Source organism: Panthera onca, chromosome C1 (genome assembly GCF_046562875.1).
Source record: "Panthera onca isolate mPanOnc1 chromosome C1, mPanOnc1 haplotype 2, whole genome shotgun sequence".
Lineage (NCBI taxonomy): Eukaryota > Metazoa > Chordata > Mammalia > Carnivora > Felidae > Panthera > Panthera onca.
In genome coordinates, this window is record NC_138346.1 from 113,311,301 (window position 1) to 113,332,695 (window position 21,395).

Below are 21,395 nucleotides of genomic sequence, written 5' to 3' on the forward strand. Positions count from 1 at the left end.
AGACATACCACTGTGTAGAATATCATCTGCAGTCTATGCTGAGACTGAGGGCATGAGGAAGGGTGTCATTGTGCTGTATACATAGGGCCCAAGGGCAACAAACTATATCACAGGAAAGAGTCAAGGGAGAGCTTAGAAAATGTAAGCAGCTGCAGAGGAAGAGGGGATACCAGGCCAAGTCTGATGATACATGGCATGTAAACAGCTTACTTGGACTCCATCTTTATGTGCTATCTCTGGGTGCATCTTCCTTTCAACCTGGACCTGCTTCTTCAACCTCCTCCTCTGCATCTTCTCCAGCCACAGGTCATCTAAACTGATGCGTGAGTGCCGAGGGATGATGCTCCTAGGTTGTGAAGGAGTCTCCCTGGGGATATCCTCTGCAGAGACGGAGGGGAGGGTCCATGCCACCATCTCAGTGGTAGAGAATGGCCTCTGTGTTGGCTCAATGTGAAAAGCTTTCTGACTGTGGGAGCAATTGGGCTTCTTGCCTTGTTGTTCTTCCCACCGCATATAGTTCTAGAGATCAGAGAGGAGAACATATCAACTGGGCACAGTGTCCTTTTCTTTTCAGTTTTTTTGGGGGTATCACCCCCATCTTTGGGTTAATCCCCTAAAATACAGATTCCAGTAAAATACCTTGTTCACAGTAATTCTGGAAAATGTGAAGATTAGGAATAAAACAAATCTTGTTTCTTTTAAAAACTGTACTTTCAAGACTATTTAAAGAGATCAAGTCTTCTACCTTGATCAAAGAATTAAGTCTTGAAAGTGATTACTGAAAGTGATAACTGAAAGTCTTGAAGTGATTACTTGAAAGCTCTTGCTTAAACAACATACCCTGAGAACAGAATTTGAACACAAACACACTTAGGCACTTATTACTTCTTTCTTGGCACAGACATTAACTAAATGTACACACAGCTTCACCTTACCTGTGTTGCCTTCACTTTGTCCTAGTTTACAGTTATCAGGCAACCTAACTGAATTCAAAATAAAATTTGTCCCTACTAACAGACTATGTGGGCTTTGTGTTGACATGGCCATTCTTTGTCATCCTTGGTCATCCTTTGTGTTTGACATGGCCTCTGGGATCAACCCAAAGGTGCACCTTTTCTCACAGGTGTTAAGTCTTATCCCCCACCTCCTGCCCCCTGCCACTGCACCCTGGTGGACACCTCTTTCACAAGACTTCTTTGGAATGTCATCTCCAAATACTTTGTGTATACTATTTGAAAATAGTGAAATACTTTGTGAAAATTTCACAAAGGTGAAATTTCTGTTAACTATTTCAAGAGTCTGTCTTAAATTATATATATGCATGCATATATTAAGTTTTTTTTCCCCAACTCTACTGAGGGCTAGAAACAGCTGGTATATTATCCATATTCTACAGATAGAGTCTCAGAAAGCTTAAGTGATTGTCTGAGTTCACATGGCTCTGTATGTCATCCTACTGTGACTCTACACTCCATGTCCATTCACAACATTGTACAAATTACTGTTTCATAAGCAGATAGAATGACTCCATAGTAAGCAAGCACAACACCTCAGACTCTGATAACTCTCAAAGTCCCCCAAAAAGGAATGGATGTTAATTGAGCACATCTTTATGCAAGACTCCCTGTTACGCACTTTATGTACACTAGATAAAGAAGCTGGGTCCTTCTAGGGCCATTAGGCAAGTGACATAAGCCTTCTGGAAGGAAGGCAAGCTCCCTGGTACTGGCACTTCCACAAGAATGTAACTCACTGCCATTAGAGATGAGCTCACTTATTTTCAACTTAGAAGGCAACTCGGACTTTTCCGTCACACCACTCTGTAACCTACCAGCCTGAACCTGAGTTGTTGACTGGAGCTTCTTCATGCCATCAGTGACGGTTTTATCCACAACTTCTGTTTTATCATAACTTTAGAATGTTATTACTTTCACAGCTTGGTTATGGGCCATTATAGAGAATGCTGGCTGGAGACTAAGTGTCCTAAGTGCAAAACTTTACCTTCATTTTTTTTTTTCTGTATGCTCAATGGAAAAGAGTTAACTCCTCCCTTGCCCCTTTTCCTACCTTGAGAGGTGGCTAGGGTCATATATCCATTTACTTAACAAAGAGCTTTGCTCTCAGGAAAAAAGGTCTTTGTTCTGAGGCCATTAATTACAGCAGTAATTTGCAAAGTATGGCTCCAGACCAGCAGCACCCAGTATGATGAGCACTCTCTAAGATGATCTCCAAAGACCTCACCTCATTGGTGTAGGCCCTTGTCTGAGCCTCTCTTCTTGAGAGTGAGCTGGACTTAGTGACTTGCTTCCAATGAACAGAGTACAGCAGAAGGGATGGGATGCCACTTCTGAGATTAGGTTATAGAAAGGCTGTGGCTTCCAGGGTGCTTGGGTGGCTCAATGGGTTAAGTGTCTGACTTTAGCTCAGGTCAAGATCTCACGGTTCATGGGTTCCAGCCCTGTGCTGGGCTCTGTGCTGACAGCTCAGAGCCTGGAGCCTGCTTCAGATACCAGGTCTCCCTCTCCCTCTGCTCCTCCCCAACTTGTGCGCATGTTCGTTCTCTCTCTCTCTCTCTCTCTCTCTCTCTCTCTCTCTCTCAAAAAATGAATAAATGTCAAAAAATAAAAATAAAAAAAGAAAGGCTGTGGATTCCATTTTGGGGGGACTCTCATGGATCCCTTGCCCTGCAGGAAGCCAGATGACATACTGTGAGTAGTGCTGTGGAGTGATTCGTGTGACAGGGAACCGATGTCTCCAGCCAATAGCCAGCAGGGATCTGTGACCTGTCACAGAGCAAGTGTGGAAGCAAGACATCCTGCAGTCCAGCCTTGAGATGAGTGCCACCACTGCCAACATGTTGACTACAGCCTTATGAGAGATCCTGAGCCAAAGTCACCCAGCTAAGTCAGGCCAATTATGCAGTAATGGATAACTGGTACCCTTGGGAACAGGTTCAATCCTGTTCCCAGATTTTCAATCCTCATCAAGACTTTCTGAATTAGAAATTCTGGGGGTGGGGCCAGCAATCGGTTTATAATACCTTCTAGGGATTATGTTGCAAGGCTAGTTTGAGAATCACTATACTATAGAGACAGGCAAATAAGAGAGAGGCAAGGCAGATCAGGCTGTTCTTGTGTTCCTTGTGTGCGTCCTAGGGTGGAGGGTCAGGGAGCAGACTGTGGGGTTAGATAAACTGAGGTTGAATCCTGGCTGTGGTTCTTAGCAGCAGTATAACTCTGGGCAACTTACCTTAACTTCGTCTCTATTTGTTCATCTGTAAAATGGGAATACTAATTCCTCTCAAAAATGTTATATGAATGAAATGAGATAGTGAACATACAGCACTTAGCATAATGCTTGTCACATATATATTACATCAATATATGGCAAACCAATATTGTGGTTTATTAATAGGAAGACACAGCTGAGATGGCTGTGGTAGTAAGAGAGTCCTATCTTTCTGGAATGATTTGCTTTCAGGTCCCACCTCATCACTTCACTGCAAAAATGCTACTTAGCATTAAACTCATTCTCCAATTTTTCATTTCTATTTTCGAGTGTCTTCAAGGCTTTCTTTGGGTAAATTTCTAGTACAAATCTATAACTCTCCTTATAGTATTGGGCAGTACAGATTTAGTTTATCCAGTTTGCATCCTTGTAAAGTAACCTTGTTACCACAAATTAAGAAGATGCTGTTCTAATGTCTGTCTGTTTAATATTAGACATTTTATCAGCCAGCATAAGCAAGGCATATCAAAAGCCACTACCACATAGTGTAAGACATAGGTACACTATCTTGTGAAACTAGAACTTTATAGAATAAAGGAATATTCCTGTAGGTAGGCCACTTTCTGAAGTCATTCCACAAGGCTTTCTTGAGCACATAGTATGTGACAGACAGCACTGCAGATGCTAGAGATTCTGCAGGGAAAGAACAAAGTTTGCTGCCATGGAGTTTCTTATGCAATGGGAACACAAAAATGGACAAAACAGTCCCAGCTTTTCAGGAACTCAAAATATAGTGGATGATAGGAACATATAAATGCATGAACTTCTATATATAGATTAAAAGTATATGGCAGATAGTAGGTACTAAAACAACAACAGCTCCTCTGTTCTTAACTGCTAATTTAAACACTAGAGCAGCTTTATGGATAAGGCAGCTAAACACTGAAGGAGCTATCATCGTTAAGTACCCACTGTCCACCTCTATAACCCCAAAAGAGAAAAATTAAGAAAAGATGAGACAATGGCAGGTGAAGAATTTCAATAAAATCTGAAAAAGGGTAAGTGGATACAGGAAAGGTAAATGATATAGCTGAGCACAGGAAGCTGACTAAAGGAAAGAAGTTATCAGGGACTGTGCAGGACAGACACAAGTCCTAGGGAAACATCAGAGGCTTTGGGTTAAAGTCTGTGTGTGAAAGTGTGGCCCCCCCAGTAACCTCCTCTAGCTCAGTTAGCCTGGGGACTATGCACACTTCCCTCTCCATTTCTCCATTCTCCTACACCATCTGTCAGCCAAATTAAAACACAGTAACTTATGGCATTGAATATTTGTACAGAGGACTCAGATTCTGGGATAGCACACTGATTGGCGAAAGCAGTGGAGAGATCTGGGATGAAAACAGGGATAGCAAAAAAAATTCTACATAATGAACTGTATGTTGGTCACTCAACTCCCTGCTGCATTCCCAAAATGAGGCTACAGTCCCTGGGTAGGAGGTGGGAAAATACTTCTCTGGTAAAATTTACCCACCCCAGAGAAAAGGCCTCTAAATACTGATTTGTAAAATGAGCAACTTCTCACTCAATTGTCCTATAGTGAAGCCCAGTAGTTGATTAGCTCCCAACATGACCATAAGACCAAACAGATGTTTGGTGTTTTACCCTTAATAAATATGAAATGCAGCCAAAGACTGCCACACATTTAGGGAAAAACTCCAATACACTAAAAAGACCAAAACAAAAAAAAAAATAGGAAAAGAAAAAAAACATCAAATAGAAAATGTGGGGAAGAGAAGACTTCAAAAAAGCTAAAATTGGTAACTTCAAAAACAAAGAGGAAGACACTAACCATGACACAAGAGAATGATGCTATGAAAAAATAAACAACAGTTCTGGCCAAGAGGGCACTGACACACCACTCCCTTTTCTCCCTCCCTCTCTCCTACTAAGTATAGCTACAAACTTGAGAGTTATATATAAAACAAAAGTATAAAGGCAGTGAATGATACAGAGAAGAAGGCACACAAGCTGGGGATTCCAGAATGCAACAAACAATGAGTTCCCTGGGTTTTCTTATACCCCACATATGGGTGCTGGAGAATCTTTCAACCTGGAAATGCCACAAGGCACTGACATTAAAGCCCCAAAGAAAGCTAGAGGACTGGTCTAGCAAGACAGAAAACTTTTAGACAAGAATTGCTCGATCCTCGCATGGTGAAAACCATGCAACATTCCTTCATTCCCTGCTTTCCTCAGCAAAGCATGAGTGGGGAACTTCCAACCTCACCTAGCCATAACTGGGCATAATTCTCCAGACAGACAGTGTTGAAAAGGCCTAGTGGGAAGTGGAGACTCTGATCACCTGTCATTGGTAATGAGGCTCTCCTCCATCGTGTCTTTCATCCCTTACCTGGCAGTAGACAGGCATCTCTCTCCTGCCCTGCTAGGGTGATGTAGAATAAGGCATAGTAGAGAGCCAGGACCTTTACCACCACTTAGCATTAACAAAGCTTTCTGACTCCATGGGTAGCAGTCTCCTGCTCAACCAGGGAAGGGTTAGTGGAGTTCTAATGGTGAACCTTAACGCCATCCTGACCAGTAACAAGACATTCATCCCTGCATCAGGTGGTCAAAAAGGCCACATAAGAAATCTGTGAGTTCACCCACACCTGGCAGTAATGAGGCAGTTCTTACTTTCTCCCATTGGAGTAGTAGTAGAGGTGGTCTGCAAAACAGAAGGTTTAAATAAGATACAGAGACTCAAAATGTACTACCCAAAATTCCCAGAATAAAATTGGAACTTGTCATACCAGGAATGAAGAAAATCTCAACTTGGACAAGAAAAAACAGTCAACAAATGCCAACATTGAGAAGACACAGATGCTGGATATATCTGACAAAGATTTTAAAGCATCCATCATAAAAATGCTTCAATAAGCAATAGAAATACTCTTGAAACAAGTAAAAAAAAGGACATCTCAGAAAATAGAAAATCTTAACAAAAATAGAAGATATAACTAAATGGAAGTTGTAGAACTTAAAAATATAATAACCAAAATTTGGGGTGCCTGGGTGGCTCAGTCGGTTGAGTGTCTGACTTTGGCTCAGGTCACGATCTTGCGGTCCGTGAGTTCGAGCCCCGCATCGGGCTCTGGGCTGATGGCTCAGAGCCTGGAGACTGCTTCCAATTCTGTGTCTCCCTCTCTCTCTTCCCCTCCCCCGTTCATGCTTTGTCTCTCTCTGTCTCAAAAATAAATAAATGTTAAAAAAAAATTAAAAAAAATATAATAACCAAAATTTAAAAATTAAATGATTTCAAGAGAGAATGGAGAGGACAGAGAATCACTGAACTTTAAGATAGAAAAAGAGAAATCCCACAGTCTGAACAGCAAAGAAAAAACAGACTGAAAAGATAATTAAGTAGAAGCTCAAGTACCTGTGAGACTATAAAAATCAAACATTACAGTATATACAGTCCAAAAAAGAGAGAAGAAGGTGGGTGGCGGTGAAATGTATTCAAAGGAATAATGGCTAAACATTTCCAAAATTTGGTAAAAGACATAAACCTACTGACTTAAGAAGCTGAGCAAATCCCAAAATGGATAAACTCAAAGAAATCCACATGAAGAAACATCATAATCAAACTTCTGAAATCTAAGGACAAAGACAAATCTGGAAAGTGGTAAGATAAAAAAGAACTTCCTTATAAGGGAAAAGCAATTTAAATGACATCCTCAGAAACTGTGGGTGCCAGAAAGAAGTGGTACAACATTTTCAAGTGTCATTTTTTTTAAGAAAGCAATTGTTAATGCAGAATCCAATATGCAGTGAAAATATTCTTCAGGAATGAAGGAAAAATCAAGATTTTCTCAGAGAAGGGGTGCCTGGGTGGCTCTGTGGGTTAAGTTTATGACTTTGGCTCAGGTTATGATCTCACAGTTTGTGAGTTTGAGCCCCGCATCGGGCTCTGTGCTGACAGCTCAGAGCCTGGAGCCTGCTTCAGATTCTGTGTCTCCCTCTCTCTCTGCCCCTCCCCTGCTCATGCTCTGTCTCTCTCTGTCTCAAAATTAAATAAACAATAAAAAAAATAAAAAAAAAAGACATTCTCAGAGAAAGGAAAACAGAGAATTTATTACCATCCAATATACCCTTAAAAATGGTAAAGGATGCACCAAACAGAGTAGAAGAAAGAAATAAATGGCCTCTGAATTAGTAAGGAAGAAGTAAAAGTGTCACAATTTGTAGACAAAATGATACTATTTATAGAAAAAACTATTAGCACTAATAAAGAAATTCAGTAAAGTTATAGGACACAGAATTAACTTGCAGAAATATGTTGTCTTTATACACAAATAATGAATTAGCAGAAAGGGAAATTAAGAAAACCTTTTCATTTACTATTATATCAAAAAGAATGAGATACCTACTAATAAATTTAATTAAGGAGGTGGAAGACCTGTACTCTGAAAACTAGAAGGCACTAATGAAAGAAACTGAAGATGACACAAATAAATAGAAAGATATCCTATGTTTATGGATAATAAAAATTAATCTTGTTAAAATAACCATACTACCAAATCAATCTATAGATTCAGTATAACCTCTGTCAAAATATTAATATAATTTTTCACAGAACTACAACAAATAATCCTAAAATGTGTATAAAACCACAAAAGATCCCAAATAAGCCAAAGCAGTCTTGAAAAAGAACAAAGCTGGAGATTTTAAGATATACTACAAAGCTATAGTAACCCAAACATTATGGTAGTGGCACAAAAATGGACCCATAGATCAATGGAACAGAATAGGAAGCCCAGAAATAAACCCACAATTACACGGTCAATTAGTCTATGACACAGGAGGCAAGAATATACAATGGGGAAAAGTCAACCTCTTCCATAAATGGTGTTGGTAAAACTGGACAGCTACATGCAAAAGAATGAAACTGGACGACTTTCTTAAGTCATACACAAAAACAAACTCAAAATGGTTTAAAGGTCCAAATGTCAGACCAGAAACTATAAAATTCCTAAAACAAAACACAGGCAATAAACTCTTGGATATTGGTCTTAGAAATATTTTCCTGGATCTTACTCCTCAGGCAAGGACAGCAAAAATAAACAATCAGGATTACATCAAACTAAAAAGCTTTGACACAGCAAAGGAAACGAGAAAACGAAAAGGCAACACTCTGAATGGGAGAAGATATTTGCAAATGACATACCTGATAAGAGGTTAATATCTAAAATACTTAAAGAACTCATGCAATTCAACACACACACACACATGCACACACACACACAATCCAATTTAAAAATGGGCAGAGGATTCAAATGACATTTTTCTAGGATGACACAGAGATGGCCAAAGACACATGAAAAGATATTCAACATCATTAATCATCAGGGAAATGCAAATCAAAACTACAATGAGGTATCACCTCATACCTATCAGAATGGCTAGTATCAAAAAGACAAGAAATTAATGTTGGTAAGAATGTGGAGGGGCGCCTGGGTGGTTCAGTTGGTTAAGCATCTGAGTCTTGATTTTGTCTGAGGTCATGATCTCACAGTTCATGAGTTTGAGCCCTGAGTCGGGCTCCTTACTGACAGTGCAGAGCCTGCTTGAAAGCAGGGAAGCCCCCTGCTTGCTTGCTCTCTAAATAAATAAATAAATAAATAAATAAATAAATAAAGTACACCTAAACAAATTCTTTAAAGGGGGCCATGATGGCAAAACAGCATGAAAGGTTTTTTTGTATCTCTCATCCCTGAAATACAGTCAGATCAACACTGAACCATCTTGCACACCTAGAAAATTGATCTGAGGATTAACACAACAATCTGCACAATCTGAACCACAGAACTTGGCAGGTACACAGTGCAGAGAGGTGAACTGGGGGAGAGAGAAGTCGCAGAGGGCAGGGACCTGTTTTTGCTTGTTGAGAGAGGACGGAGATGGGGTGGTGGGGGAGAGTATGGGAAAAGCATACTCCTCCCCCCCCCCCCCAAAGTAGCTGGAGAGAAAAAAGAAAAGTGGAAATAGCCACAGGGACTAAACAAAAAAGGGAGAAAGGAGAAAGGAGAGAGTTTCAATACCATTAAGACACTATAAACAGGGGGAGTGCAGAGTCTGAAACTCTGCAGCTCTATATCTGATGGTGCTCCGGTGGGAAGGGCGAATCCCCAGGAGCAGAGAGTGAGGTCTGAGGGGTTCTCTGGCCACCTGGGGAGATGCAGTTCCTCTGCTGGGAGGACATTTGGTAGTGTCTGTGCAGCCTTGCCAAAGGCAAGGGTCCCAGTGGACCCCAGAGATCAGCCACATTTGCCGGTGTTGGAACAAGGATGTTGAGGGGTGAAGCCTGGCACCAGATGTGTGTTTTGACTTGCCATAGTCCCTAAAACACTGCTGCTACATGGTTGCATGAACTTTTTCTGGGGCAGGCTGGCACCCAGCCACAGTCTCTGGACATCAGCAGTAGGACCCCAGAGATCAGCCACATTTGCTGGTGTTGGAACAAGGATGTTGAGGGGTGAAGCCTGGCACCAGATGTGTGTTTTGACTTGCCATAGTCCCTAAAACACTGCTGCTACACGGTTGCGTGAACTTTTTCTGGGGCAGGCTGGCACCCAGCCACAGTCTCTGGACATCTCCCACAAACGTTCCTGGGTGAGGCCAGCACCCAGCCATTGCTCGGTGAGACCTTCCTGTAGAGGGGCAGAATGGGTCAAAGCCACAGTACCTCAGAAGAGAGGGGTTGGGAAACAGTCCCATCTGAGATAAAACTCAGGAGGGAGGTGCTGCCTGGCAGTCTGATGGCTTGGTCATGGACAGTGTAGAAGTGGTGAGAAGAAGGAAGCTGGAGACAAAAGACTAGTGTGCGATTGCTGATCGGGGAGAACAGAGTTCTGATACTAGAGACTGGGTAGCTGGGGGACACCATTTTCACCCCTCTGGCACTTGCACATACACAACTACATGAGCTGCAACAATCCACCCCAGTAAGCTAAACAGCGCCATCTAGTGGAGAATGGAGCTGTTACACTAAGCCCCTTTCAACTGGACAAACCATCTGATCTCAGTTTATGTCTGCTTAGTTTATGGATTATAAAGTGCTTCATAGTTTGACTTCTAGGGGAAACTGGATGTAATTTCAATCATATTTCATTCTGTTCTCTGGTCCATCTATTCAGTTTTTTTTTCCTTTTTCTTTTCTTATTCTTGAATAAAGAGAAAAAATTATTTTTATTTTCTGTTTTTATATAAGAAAGATTTTTCTTTAATCTTTTTCTACTATATTTTCACCTTTTTGTTAATTTTTTAAATTCTATTTTAATTTAATCATCTCATTTTATTCTATTTTATCATATTTATTTTTCCAAATTTTCAAATGTTTTCCTTTTTTTCCTTTCCCTTTCTTTTCTTTCCTGTTTTTTCTATATTCTAGCAAGCTTCTTTCAACAACCAGACCAAAACACACCTAGGATCTAGCATCCTTTATTTGATTATTTTGTGCTGTTTTAAATTAAAAAATTTTTATTTATTCTTTTTCTTCCTCCAAAATGACAAAATGAAGGAATTCACCCCAAAAGAAAGAACAGGAAGAAATGACAGCCAAGGACTTAATCAACACAGATACAAGCAAGATGTCTGAACCAGAATTTAGAATCATAACAATAAGAATACTAGCTGGGATTGAAAATAGATTGGAATCCCTTTCTGCAGGGATAAAAGAAGTAAAAGCTAGTCAGGATGAAATAAAAAAAAATGGTATAACTGAGCTGCAATCTCGAATGTATGCCACAGTAGCAATGATTAAAGTATGGATGAAGCAGAGCAGTGAATCAGTGACATAGAGGACAAACTTATGGGGAATAATGAGGCAGAAAAAAAGGGAGACTAAGGCAAAAGAACACAATATAAGAATTAGAGAACACAATATAAGAATAAGAATATAAGAATTAGAGACTCATTAAAAATGAATAACATCAAAATCATAGGGGTCCCAGAAGATGAAGAGAGAGAAAAAGGGATAGAAGGGTTATGTGAGTAAATCATAGTGGAAAACTTTCTTAACCTGGGGAAAGACAAAGACATCAAAATCCAGGAAGCCCAGAGAACTCCCTTTAGAGTCAACAAAAACTGGCCATCAACAAGGCATATCATAGTCAAATTCATAAAATACTCAGGCAAGGAAAGAATCATGAAAGCCGCAAGGGAAAAAAAATGACCTTAACCTACAAGGGAAGGCAGATCAGGTTCGCAGCAGACCTATCCACAGAAACCTGGCAGGCCAGAAAGGAGTAGCAGGATATATTCAGTGTGCTGAATTGGAAATATATGCAGCCAAGAATTCTTTATTCAACAAGGCTGTCATTCAAACTAGAAGGAGAAATAAACACTTTCCCAGAAAAACAAAAACTAAATGATTTGTGACCACTAACTCAGCCCTCCAAGAAATTTTAAGGGGGACTCTCTGATGGGAAAAAAGATGAAAAAGCAAACAAACAAACAAACAAACCGAAAAGACCAAAAGCAACAAAGACTAGAAGGGACCAGAGAACACTACCAGAAACTCCAACTCTACAGGCAACATAATGGCAATAAATTCATATTTTTCAGTACTCACTCTAAATGTCAGTTGACTAAATGCTCTAATCAAAAGACATAGGGTAACAGAATGGATAAGAAAACAAGATCCATCTATATGCTGTTTACAAGAGACCCACTTTAGGCCTAAAGACACCTTCAGATTGAAAGTAATGGGATGGTGAACCATCTATCATGCTAATGGTCACCAAAAGAAAGCCAGAATAGCCATACGTACATCAGAAAATATAGATTTTAAAATAAAGACTGAAACAAGAGGTGAGGAAGGGCATTATATCATAATTAAAGGGTCCATCCACCAAGAAGATCTAACAATTGTAAACATTTATGCTCTAAATGTGGGGAACCCAAATATATAAATCAGTTATTTACAAACATAAAGAAACTCATTGATAATAATACCATAATAGTAGGGGACTTCAACACCCCACTCACAGCAATGGACAGATCATTGAAACAGAAAATCAACAAGGAAACAATGGCTTTGAATGACACACTGGACTGGATGGACTTAACAAATATATACAGAACATTTCATACTAAAGCAGCAGAATACACATTCTTCTCGAGTGCACATGGAACATTCTCCAAAATAGATCATATACTGGGACATAATCAGCCTTCGACAAGTGTAAAAAGATTGAGATTATACTGTGCATATTTTCAGACCACAATGCTATGAAACTTGAAATCAACCACAAGGAAAAATTTGGAAAGATAACAAATACTTGGAGTCTAAAGAACATCCTACTAAGGAATGAATGGGCTAACCAAGAAGTTAAAGAGGAAATTAAAAAGTACTTGGAAGCCAATGAAAATGATAACACCACAACCCAATACCTCTGGGGTGCAGCAAAGGCAGTCATAAGAGGGAAGTATATAGCAATCCAGGCCTTCCTAAAGAAGAAAGAAAGGTTTCAGATAGACAACCTAATCTTACACCTTAAAGAGCTAAAAAAAGAACAGCAAATAAAACCCCAAACCAGCACAAGACAGGAAATAATAAATTTTAGAGCAGAAATCAATGCTATCAAAACCAAAAAAAACAGTAGAACTGATCAATGAAACCAGAAGCTGGTTCTTTGAAAGAATTAAGAAAATTGATAACCCCGTAGCCAGTTTGATCAAAAAGAAAAAGGAAAGGACCCAAATAAATAAAATCAAGAATGGAAGAGGAGAGATCACAACCAACACAGCAGAAATACAAATAATAAAAGAATATTATGAGCAATTATGCACCAATAAAATACACAATCTGGAAGAAATGGATAATTTCTAGAAACATATAAACTACCAAAACTGAAATAAGAAGAAATAGAAAAACTGAATGGACCCATAACCAGTAAAGAAATCAAGTTAGTAATCAAAAATCTCCCATAAAACAAGAGTCCAGGGCTTGATGGCTTTCCAGGGGAGTTCTACCAAACATTTAAAGAAGAGTTAACACCTATACTTTTGAAGCTGTTCCAAAAAAATTTGAAATGGAAGAAAAATTTCCAAACTCACTCTATGAAGCCAGCATTACCTTGATTCCTAAACCAGACAAAGACCCCCTAAAAAGGAGAACTACAGACCAATTTTCCTTATCAACATGGATGCAAAAATCCTCAACAAGATACTAGCCAACTAGATCCAACAATACAGTAAAATAATTATTCACCATGACCAAGCAGGATTTATATCTAGTATGCAGGGCTGGTTCAATATCCACAAAACAATCAATGTGATACATCACATCAATAAAAGAAAGGACAAGGGGCGCCTGGGTGGCACAGTCGGTTAAGCGTCCGACTTCAGCCAGGTCATGATCATCTCACGGTCCGTGAGTTCGAGCCCCGCGTCAGGCTCTGGGCTGATGGCTCAGAGCCTGGAGCCTGTTTCCGATTCTGTGTCTCCCTCTCTCTCTGCCCCTCCCCCGTTCATGCTCTGTCTCTCTCTGTCCCAAAAATAAATAAAAAACGTTGAAAAAAAAATTAAAAAAAAAAAAAAAAAAGAAAGAAAGGACAAAAACATGATCCTCTCAACAGATGCAGAGAAAGCATTTGACAAAACACAGCATCCTTTCTTCAAGGGTCAAGAAAGTAGGGATAGAAGGATCATAAGTCAAGATCATAAAAGCCATAAATGAAAGACTTGCTGCTAATATCATCCTCAATGGGTGAGCTTTCCCCCTAAGGTCAGGAACAAGACAGAGATGCCCACTCTCACCACTGTTATTCAACATAGCATTGGAAGTCTTAGCCTCAGCAGTCAGACAACACAAAGGAGTAAAAGGCATCAAGTCAGCCAGAAGGAGGTCAAACTTTCACTCTTCACAGATGACATGATACTCTATATGGAAAATGCAAAAGATTCTACCAAAAAACTGCTAGAACTGATCCATGAATTCAGCAAAGTCACAGGATATAAAATCAATGCACAGAAATCGGTTGCATTCCTATACACCAATAATGAAGCAACAGATAGAGAAATCAAGGAACTGATCCCATTTACTATTGCACCAAAACCCATAAAATACCTAGGAATAAACCTAACAAAAGAAGTGAAAAATCTATACACTGAAAACTATACAAAGCTTATGAAAGAAATTGAAGAAGACACAAATAAATGGAAAAAGATTCCATGGTCCTGGATAGGAAGAACAATTATTGTTAAACTGTTGATACTATCCAAAGGAATCTACGTATTCAGTGCAACCCCTATCAAAATAACAACAGCATTCTTCAGAGCTAGAACAATCCTAAAATTTGTATGGAACCAGAAAGGACTCCGAATGCCAAAGCAATCTTGAAAAAGAAAACTGAACCTGGAGGCATTACACTCCCAGACTTCAAGATGTATTACAAAGCTGTAATCATCAAGACAGCATGGTACTGGCACAAAAACAGACACTCAGATCAATGGAACAGAATAGAGAACTCAGAAATGGACCCACAAATGTATGGCCAACTCATCTCTGACAAAACAGGAAAGAATATCCAATGGAATAAAGACAGTCTCTTCAGCAAATGGTGCTGGGAAACTGGACAGTGACATGCAGAAAAACGAACCTGGACCACTTTCTTATACCATACACAAAAATAAACTCAAAATGGATGAAAGACATAAATGTAAGACAGGAAGCCATCAAAATCCTCTAGGAGAAAGCAGGCAAAACCTCTTTGATCTTGGCCACAGCAACTTCTTACTCAACACATCTCTGGAGGCAAGGAAAACAAAAGCAAAAACGAACTATTGGGATCTCATCAAAATAAATAGCTTCTGAACAGCGAAGGAAACAATCAGCAAAACTAAAAGGAAACTGACAGAATGGGAGAAGATATTTGCAAATGACACATCAGATAAAGGACTAGTATCCAAAATCTATAAAGAATTTACCAAACTCAATACCCAAAAAATAAATAATCCAGTGAAGAAATGGGCAAAAGACATGATTAGACACTTCTCCAAAGAAGACATCCAGATGGCTAACAGACATATGAAGAAAATGCTCAACATCACTCATCATCAGAGAAATACGAATTTAAACCACAATGAGATACCACCTCACACCAGTCAGAATGGCTAAATTTAATAACTCAGGCAACAACGGATGTTGGTGAGGATGCAAAGAAAGAGGATCTCTTTTGCACTGCTGGTGGGAATGCAAACTGGTGCAGTCACTCTGGAAAACAGTATGGAGGTTCCTCAAAAAGTTAAAAATAGAACTACCCTATGACCCAGTAATTGCACTAGTAGGTATTATCCAAGGGATATAGGTGTGCTGTTTTGAAGGGGCACATGCAACCCAATGTTTATAGCAGTACTATCAATAATAACCATAGTATGGAAACAGTCCAACTGTCCATTGACAGATGAATGGGTAAAGAAGATGTGGTATACAACCCCCTCCCCCATCCCCCCCACACATATAGTAACTTGGCAATCAAAAAGAATGAAATCTTGCCATTTGCAACTACAAGAATGGAACTAGAGGGCATTATGCTAAGTGAAATTAGAGAAAGACAGAATCATGTGACTTCACTCATATGAGGAATTTAAGATACCAAACAGATGAACATAAGGGAAGGGAAGCAAAAATAATATAAAAACAGGGAGGGGACAAAACATAAGGGACTCTTAAATATAGAGAACAAACAGAGGGTTGTTGGAGGGGCTATTGGAGGGAGGATGGGCTAAATAGGAAAAAGGCATGAAAGAAGACACTTATTGGGATGATCACCAGAGTTATACATAGGGGATGAATCATTGGAACCTACTCCTGAAATCTTTGTTGCACTATATGCTAACTTGGATGTAAATTAAAAAAAAAAAAATAAAGCTCATGTTCAGAGAGATGAAAAAAATACATAAAAAAATTTTAAAAAGCAAAAAAATTTTCTTAAAAAAAGATGTGGAGTAAAGGGAACCCTTGTACAGTGTTAGTGGGAACATAAATTAGTGCAGTCACATGGACATTTTTTTCCTCAAAAAATTAAAAATAGAAATAGCATATGATTCAGTAATTTCACTTCTGAGTATTTAACTGAAGAAAATGAAAACACTAATTTGAAAATAAATATGCACCCCTGTTTACTGTGGTATTATTTACAATAGCCAAGATACAAAAGCAGTCCAAGTATCATCCATAAGTGAATGGTAAAGAAGATGTGGTGTATATGCACGATAGAATATTACCCAACCTTAAAAAAGAATGAAATCTTGCCATTCATGACAACATGGATGGACTTAGAGGGTGTTATAGTTAAAGTTAAAGTTAGACAAAGACAAATGCCACATGATATAATTTATGTATTTGTGGAGTTAAAAAAACAAATGAACAAACAAAACACTAAAAATAGACTTAGAAATACATAGAACTGGTGATTACCAGAGAAGAGAGGATGGGAGGATGGGGGAAACAGGTGAAGAGGGTTAAGAGGTACAAACTTCTAGTTATAAAATAAATAGACCCTGGGGATAAAAAGTACAGTGTAGGGGACATCAATAATGTTGTAATAACTTTGTATGGTGACAGATGGGAACTGCACTTGTTGTTGTGACAATTTCATAATGTATATAATTGTCAAGTCACTCTGCTGTCTGCTTTAAACTAATATTGTATGTCAACTATATTTCAATTAAAAAATGTCTAAAGAAAGTATTGAAACAGATGGTAAAAGTTAGAATCTTGCAACAAACATCAGGAAAGAAAAACAACTATGTAAACAGTAAAAGCATAGGTAAATATAACAGACATTCTTTCTCGTCTTGAGATTTCCAAATTATGTTTTGACATCTGGAGCAAAAGTTATAACATTACCTGAGGTGGTTCACAGTATATTTAGAGAAAATATTTAAGATAATTATATTATAAACAGCAGAGGGCAAAGGTAGGTAAGGTTTCTATGCTTTACTTGAACTGCAAAATGTGCACACCAGTCATATTTAAAATTGTATATATACAGTGTAACACCTAGCCAACCACCAAAAAAATTATAAAAAGAGATTAAAATATGCTATACATACATAAAAATGGAATTCTCAAAAATACTCAAGTAACCCATAGGACTGAGAGAAAAAGAACATAGAAACAATAAACAGAAGACAAAAAATAAAAATTTTAAACATAAATGGTCAATAGTATATGGTTAAAAGACCGATTACAAGTGGAGAAGGGCAAAGTAGATGATATAACCAAGTGTATGTGCACTGTAAGAAACTCATTTCAGAGGTAATGATATAGGTAGGCTGAAATAAAAAGGGTGGAAAAAGTGGCTACTGAGCACATGTAGAAAACAAGTTCAGTCTGTAGGCAAGGGACAGAACCCAAGCTTGAGTTTTGGCAACACCTTCTGGAAAACAAAAAGGAGACTGTCACACCCGGGCTGGTGCTTTGCAGGATGTAGAAGGCATATAAACTTAAGAAATTACCAGAAGAGGGGATAAGAAGGATGAAACGGGTTAATACCAGGTCTGAGAAAGCCTCAGAATCACCAGCAGAGCTAATAGCAGGTATTTCTGTCCTGAAGGCAGTAAGTCAATTTGAAGACAGCAATGTAAAACTTCACAGAATGTGAAAAATTAAAGGAAAATAACATTCCCAAGGATCACTTTAATGTTCCAATAACCAGCAGAACAGTGGTTACCCGGGGCTGGAGAGTAGGAGAATTGGGTGATGTTGTTACAGGGTAAAAACTTGTACCTGGTAGATGAATAATCCTGGAGATCTAATGCACAGCACAGTGGTTACTGTATTATAAACTTCAAAGTTGCTGAGAGACAAGATCTTAAATTTTCTCATCACAAAAATAAATGAAAATTATGTGACATGATAGAGATGTTAGCTAGGGCTGGTAACCATATTGCAATATATAATTCCATCAAATCAACACATTATACATGTTAAACTTATGCAATGTTATGTCAAGTCTATCTCATTTTTAAAAAAGAACTCTCAATACTCCACTGTAAAAAGTAACAATTCAGTTAGAGAATGAGGAACACAGGAAGGGACATTTCACTGAAGAAGATATATACATGGTAAGTGCTACAGACTGAACGTCTGTCCTCCCAAAATTTACATGTTGAAATCCTAACCCTCAACGTGATGGTATAGGGAGGTGGGGCCTTTGGAAGTGATTAGTCCTTGAGGGCAGACCCTCTTGAATGGGATTAGTGCCCTTGTAAGAGAGGCCCCAGAAAGCACCCTGTTCCTTCTTGCCTGTGACATTACAGTGAGCAGAAGGTCATCTATGAAGTGGACACCAAATCTGCCAGTACCTGATTGTGGATTTCCCAGTCTCCAGAACTGTGAGAAATAAATAAATTTTAGGCTACCCAGTTTGTGGTATTTTTTTAACAGCAGCCTGAGCTGACTAAGATAGCAAATAAGCACATGAAAGATGTTCAACATCACTAGCCCTTAGGGAAATGTAAATCATAATCACAATGAGATATTACCACATGCTTACTAGCACGCATAAAATGAAAAACATCTAAAATTTCAAACGTTGGTTGAGGATGCAGAAAATTGGATCTCTCATACATTGATGGTGGAAATGTAAAAATGGTATAGCCACTCTGGAAGAATTTGGCACTTTCTTAAAAAACTAAAAATATACCTGCCATACAACTCAACAACCACACTGATGGGGATTTATCCCAGAGAAATGAAAACTTTTGTCCACTCAAGAACCTGTTCTTGAATGTTTATAGGAACTTTACTTGCAATAGACCCAAACTGGAAACAGCACAAATGTCCTTCCACAGGTAATTGGTTAAGGAAGATATGGTAAAGCCACACCATGGAATAGTATTCAGCAATAAAAAGGTATGAACTATGGATATACACAACAGCTTAAAAAAAATCAGTGGATTTATGTTGAGTGAAAGAGGCCAATCTCTAAAGGTAACATTTTTGAAATGGCAAAATCGTAGAGCTGGAGTTCAGATTCATGGTTGCAAGTAGTCAGGGAAGGGGAGGAAGGATGTGACTGTAGAGGAATGTAGCACCAGGGTAATGGAACAGTCTCTATCTTGCTCATGGTGGTAGTCACATAAACCACACGTGTGATAAGATGACAGAGTCACTCAAGCATCCTACCAATGTCAGTTGCTGGCTTTGATATTATTCTACAGTTACATACAGTGTTACACTTGGGGAACTAGATGAAGGGTACCCTGGATCTCTCTGTATTATTTCTCAACTTCCTGTGAGTCTATAATTATTTTAAAATAAAAAGTTTAAAAAAGAGCAAGAGGGAACAAGAAAAAAAAAATCTAGTTAAGTAAATATGTGCTAACAAAAATTAAAACAATTAAATTAAGTTTTAAAACAATAGCAACAATACCAAACCAAAACAAAAACTATAAGATTATAATATTCATTACTGATGGAGATGTGGGGCAGTGTAAAATGCTACTGGAAATATGAAATATTGTAGCCTTTTTGGAAGACAATCTGGAATCAATTAAAGTGTAAAAATGCTTATAATCTTTGGCAATTCCACTCAAGACTCTATCCACTAAAATGTACTAATCTATAAAGTTATATATATAAAATGGTGTTTACTAAATGAAACTGGAAAAGTGTGTAGCTATCTATGGGTGAAATGAGGAGCAAATTTTGAGACCTTTACAGCATGGAATATTATGCAGCCCCATTACTTATAATTTCAAGTAACTTGGGAACATTTCCATGAATGTTGTTAAGGATAAGATACAGGAAAGGGTGTTTATATAGGTGTGTATGCACATGTACAAGTATGTATTTATATATGATTATAAGAGTATGGAGAAATAAGGGCACCTGGGTGGCTCAGTAGGTTGAGTGTCTGACTTCAGCTCAGGTCAGGATCTTCCGGTTTGTGAGTTCAAGCCCTGCTGTCAGCACCAAAGCTGTCAGTGCAGAGCCCACTTCAGGATTCTCTGTCCGCCTCTCTCTCTGCCCCTTGTCCACTCATACTCTCTCTCTCTCTCAAAAATAAAATAAACATTAAAAAAAAAGAGTATGGAGAAAATATAGAATGTCAGTCACTAGGTTGGAGGCATGGGCTAATGGGGGACCACAATGAGGTGATGCTGAGGAGGTTAGAAGGACAGTGGTAACATCTCTATGATTAAAAACAGCAAGAGTGTGGGTGCCTGGGTGGCTCAGTCATTAAGCATCTGACTTTGGCTCAGGTCATGCTCTCACAGTTCATGAGTTCAAGTCTCCATATCTGGTGAGCTCGAGCCCTGCTTCTGGTGAGCTCGTGAACCTCTTCTGGTGAACTTGTGCCCCGCTTCAAGTGAACATGAACCCCAGGTAAGCCTCACTTTCCCCACCCACCCTCTCTCTCTTGCTCACTTGCGCCCTCTCTCTCGAAAAAAACCACAACAGCAAGAGTGATACCCTGTTTGTAACAAATTGTGTATGTGACTTTGAGTGTGTTTGCATAAATTGAAGAATAAAATGATGGTCACCAAAATATTGGGCTGATTACAACAAAGTGGGAGGATTACAGAGAATTTTTATGTTCTATTTTTATATATTGTTGGAGTTCTTTATAATGAGCATGTATTATTCATACAACCAGAAAAAAGTCACTTTTATTACAAAATAAAATTTAGAGGACAATGAAAATATTCAATAGGAGGGTTGGAAATATACCTGAGAAAATCTCTCCTCTACCCCCCCAAAATAAAACAAAGATGTAGAGATACCATTCACAGAAATGTTAAGAATATTAAAGCCTTATAAAGGAGTTACAACCTCTAACAGGAGTCCCAGGTGAAAAGGAGAGAACAAAATTATCAAATAAATCTTATATATATTTTCCCAGTACTGAAGGTTAAGAGTCTCCAGGTTCAAAGGGTACACTGAATGTTTACCACAATGAATAAAAAGAAACTCACATCCAGAACAATTGCTAAGAAATTTCATTACTAGGGATAAAAGAGAGAACCCTAAAATTCTTAGGAGGCTAATGAGGGATGTTCTTGAACACAATAAAGGACTAAAGGAAGCCTCAGGATCCAAGAAACAGGAAACCAGAGGAGAAAGCTGTATCTTGGGAACAACTAGTCCAACTTAC

The 21,395-nt window shown here is 38.7% G+C and overlaps 1 protein-coding gene across 3 annotated transcripts in view; it reads right to left on the reverse strand.

Annotated features, from left to right (window-relative positions):
* The window catches only part of ARHGEF4 (Rho guanine nucleotide exchange factor 4), a 260,980-nt gene that overhangs the window by 142,259 nt on the left and 97,326 nt on the right, over window positions 1-21,395 (reverse strand). For 2 of the 3 annotated variants that reach the window (XM_060623853.2, XM_060623852.2), the window contains exon 3: window positions 211-519. The exons of the other annotated variant lie outside the window; for it this stretch is intronic. In XM_060623853.2, the coding sequence (XP_060479836.2) occupies window positions 211-519 (309 nt within the window). The remainder of the gene's footprint in view (window positions 1-210; window positions 520-21,395) is intronic. 3 annotated transcript variants of the gene reach the window in all.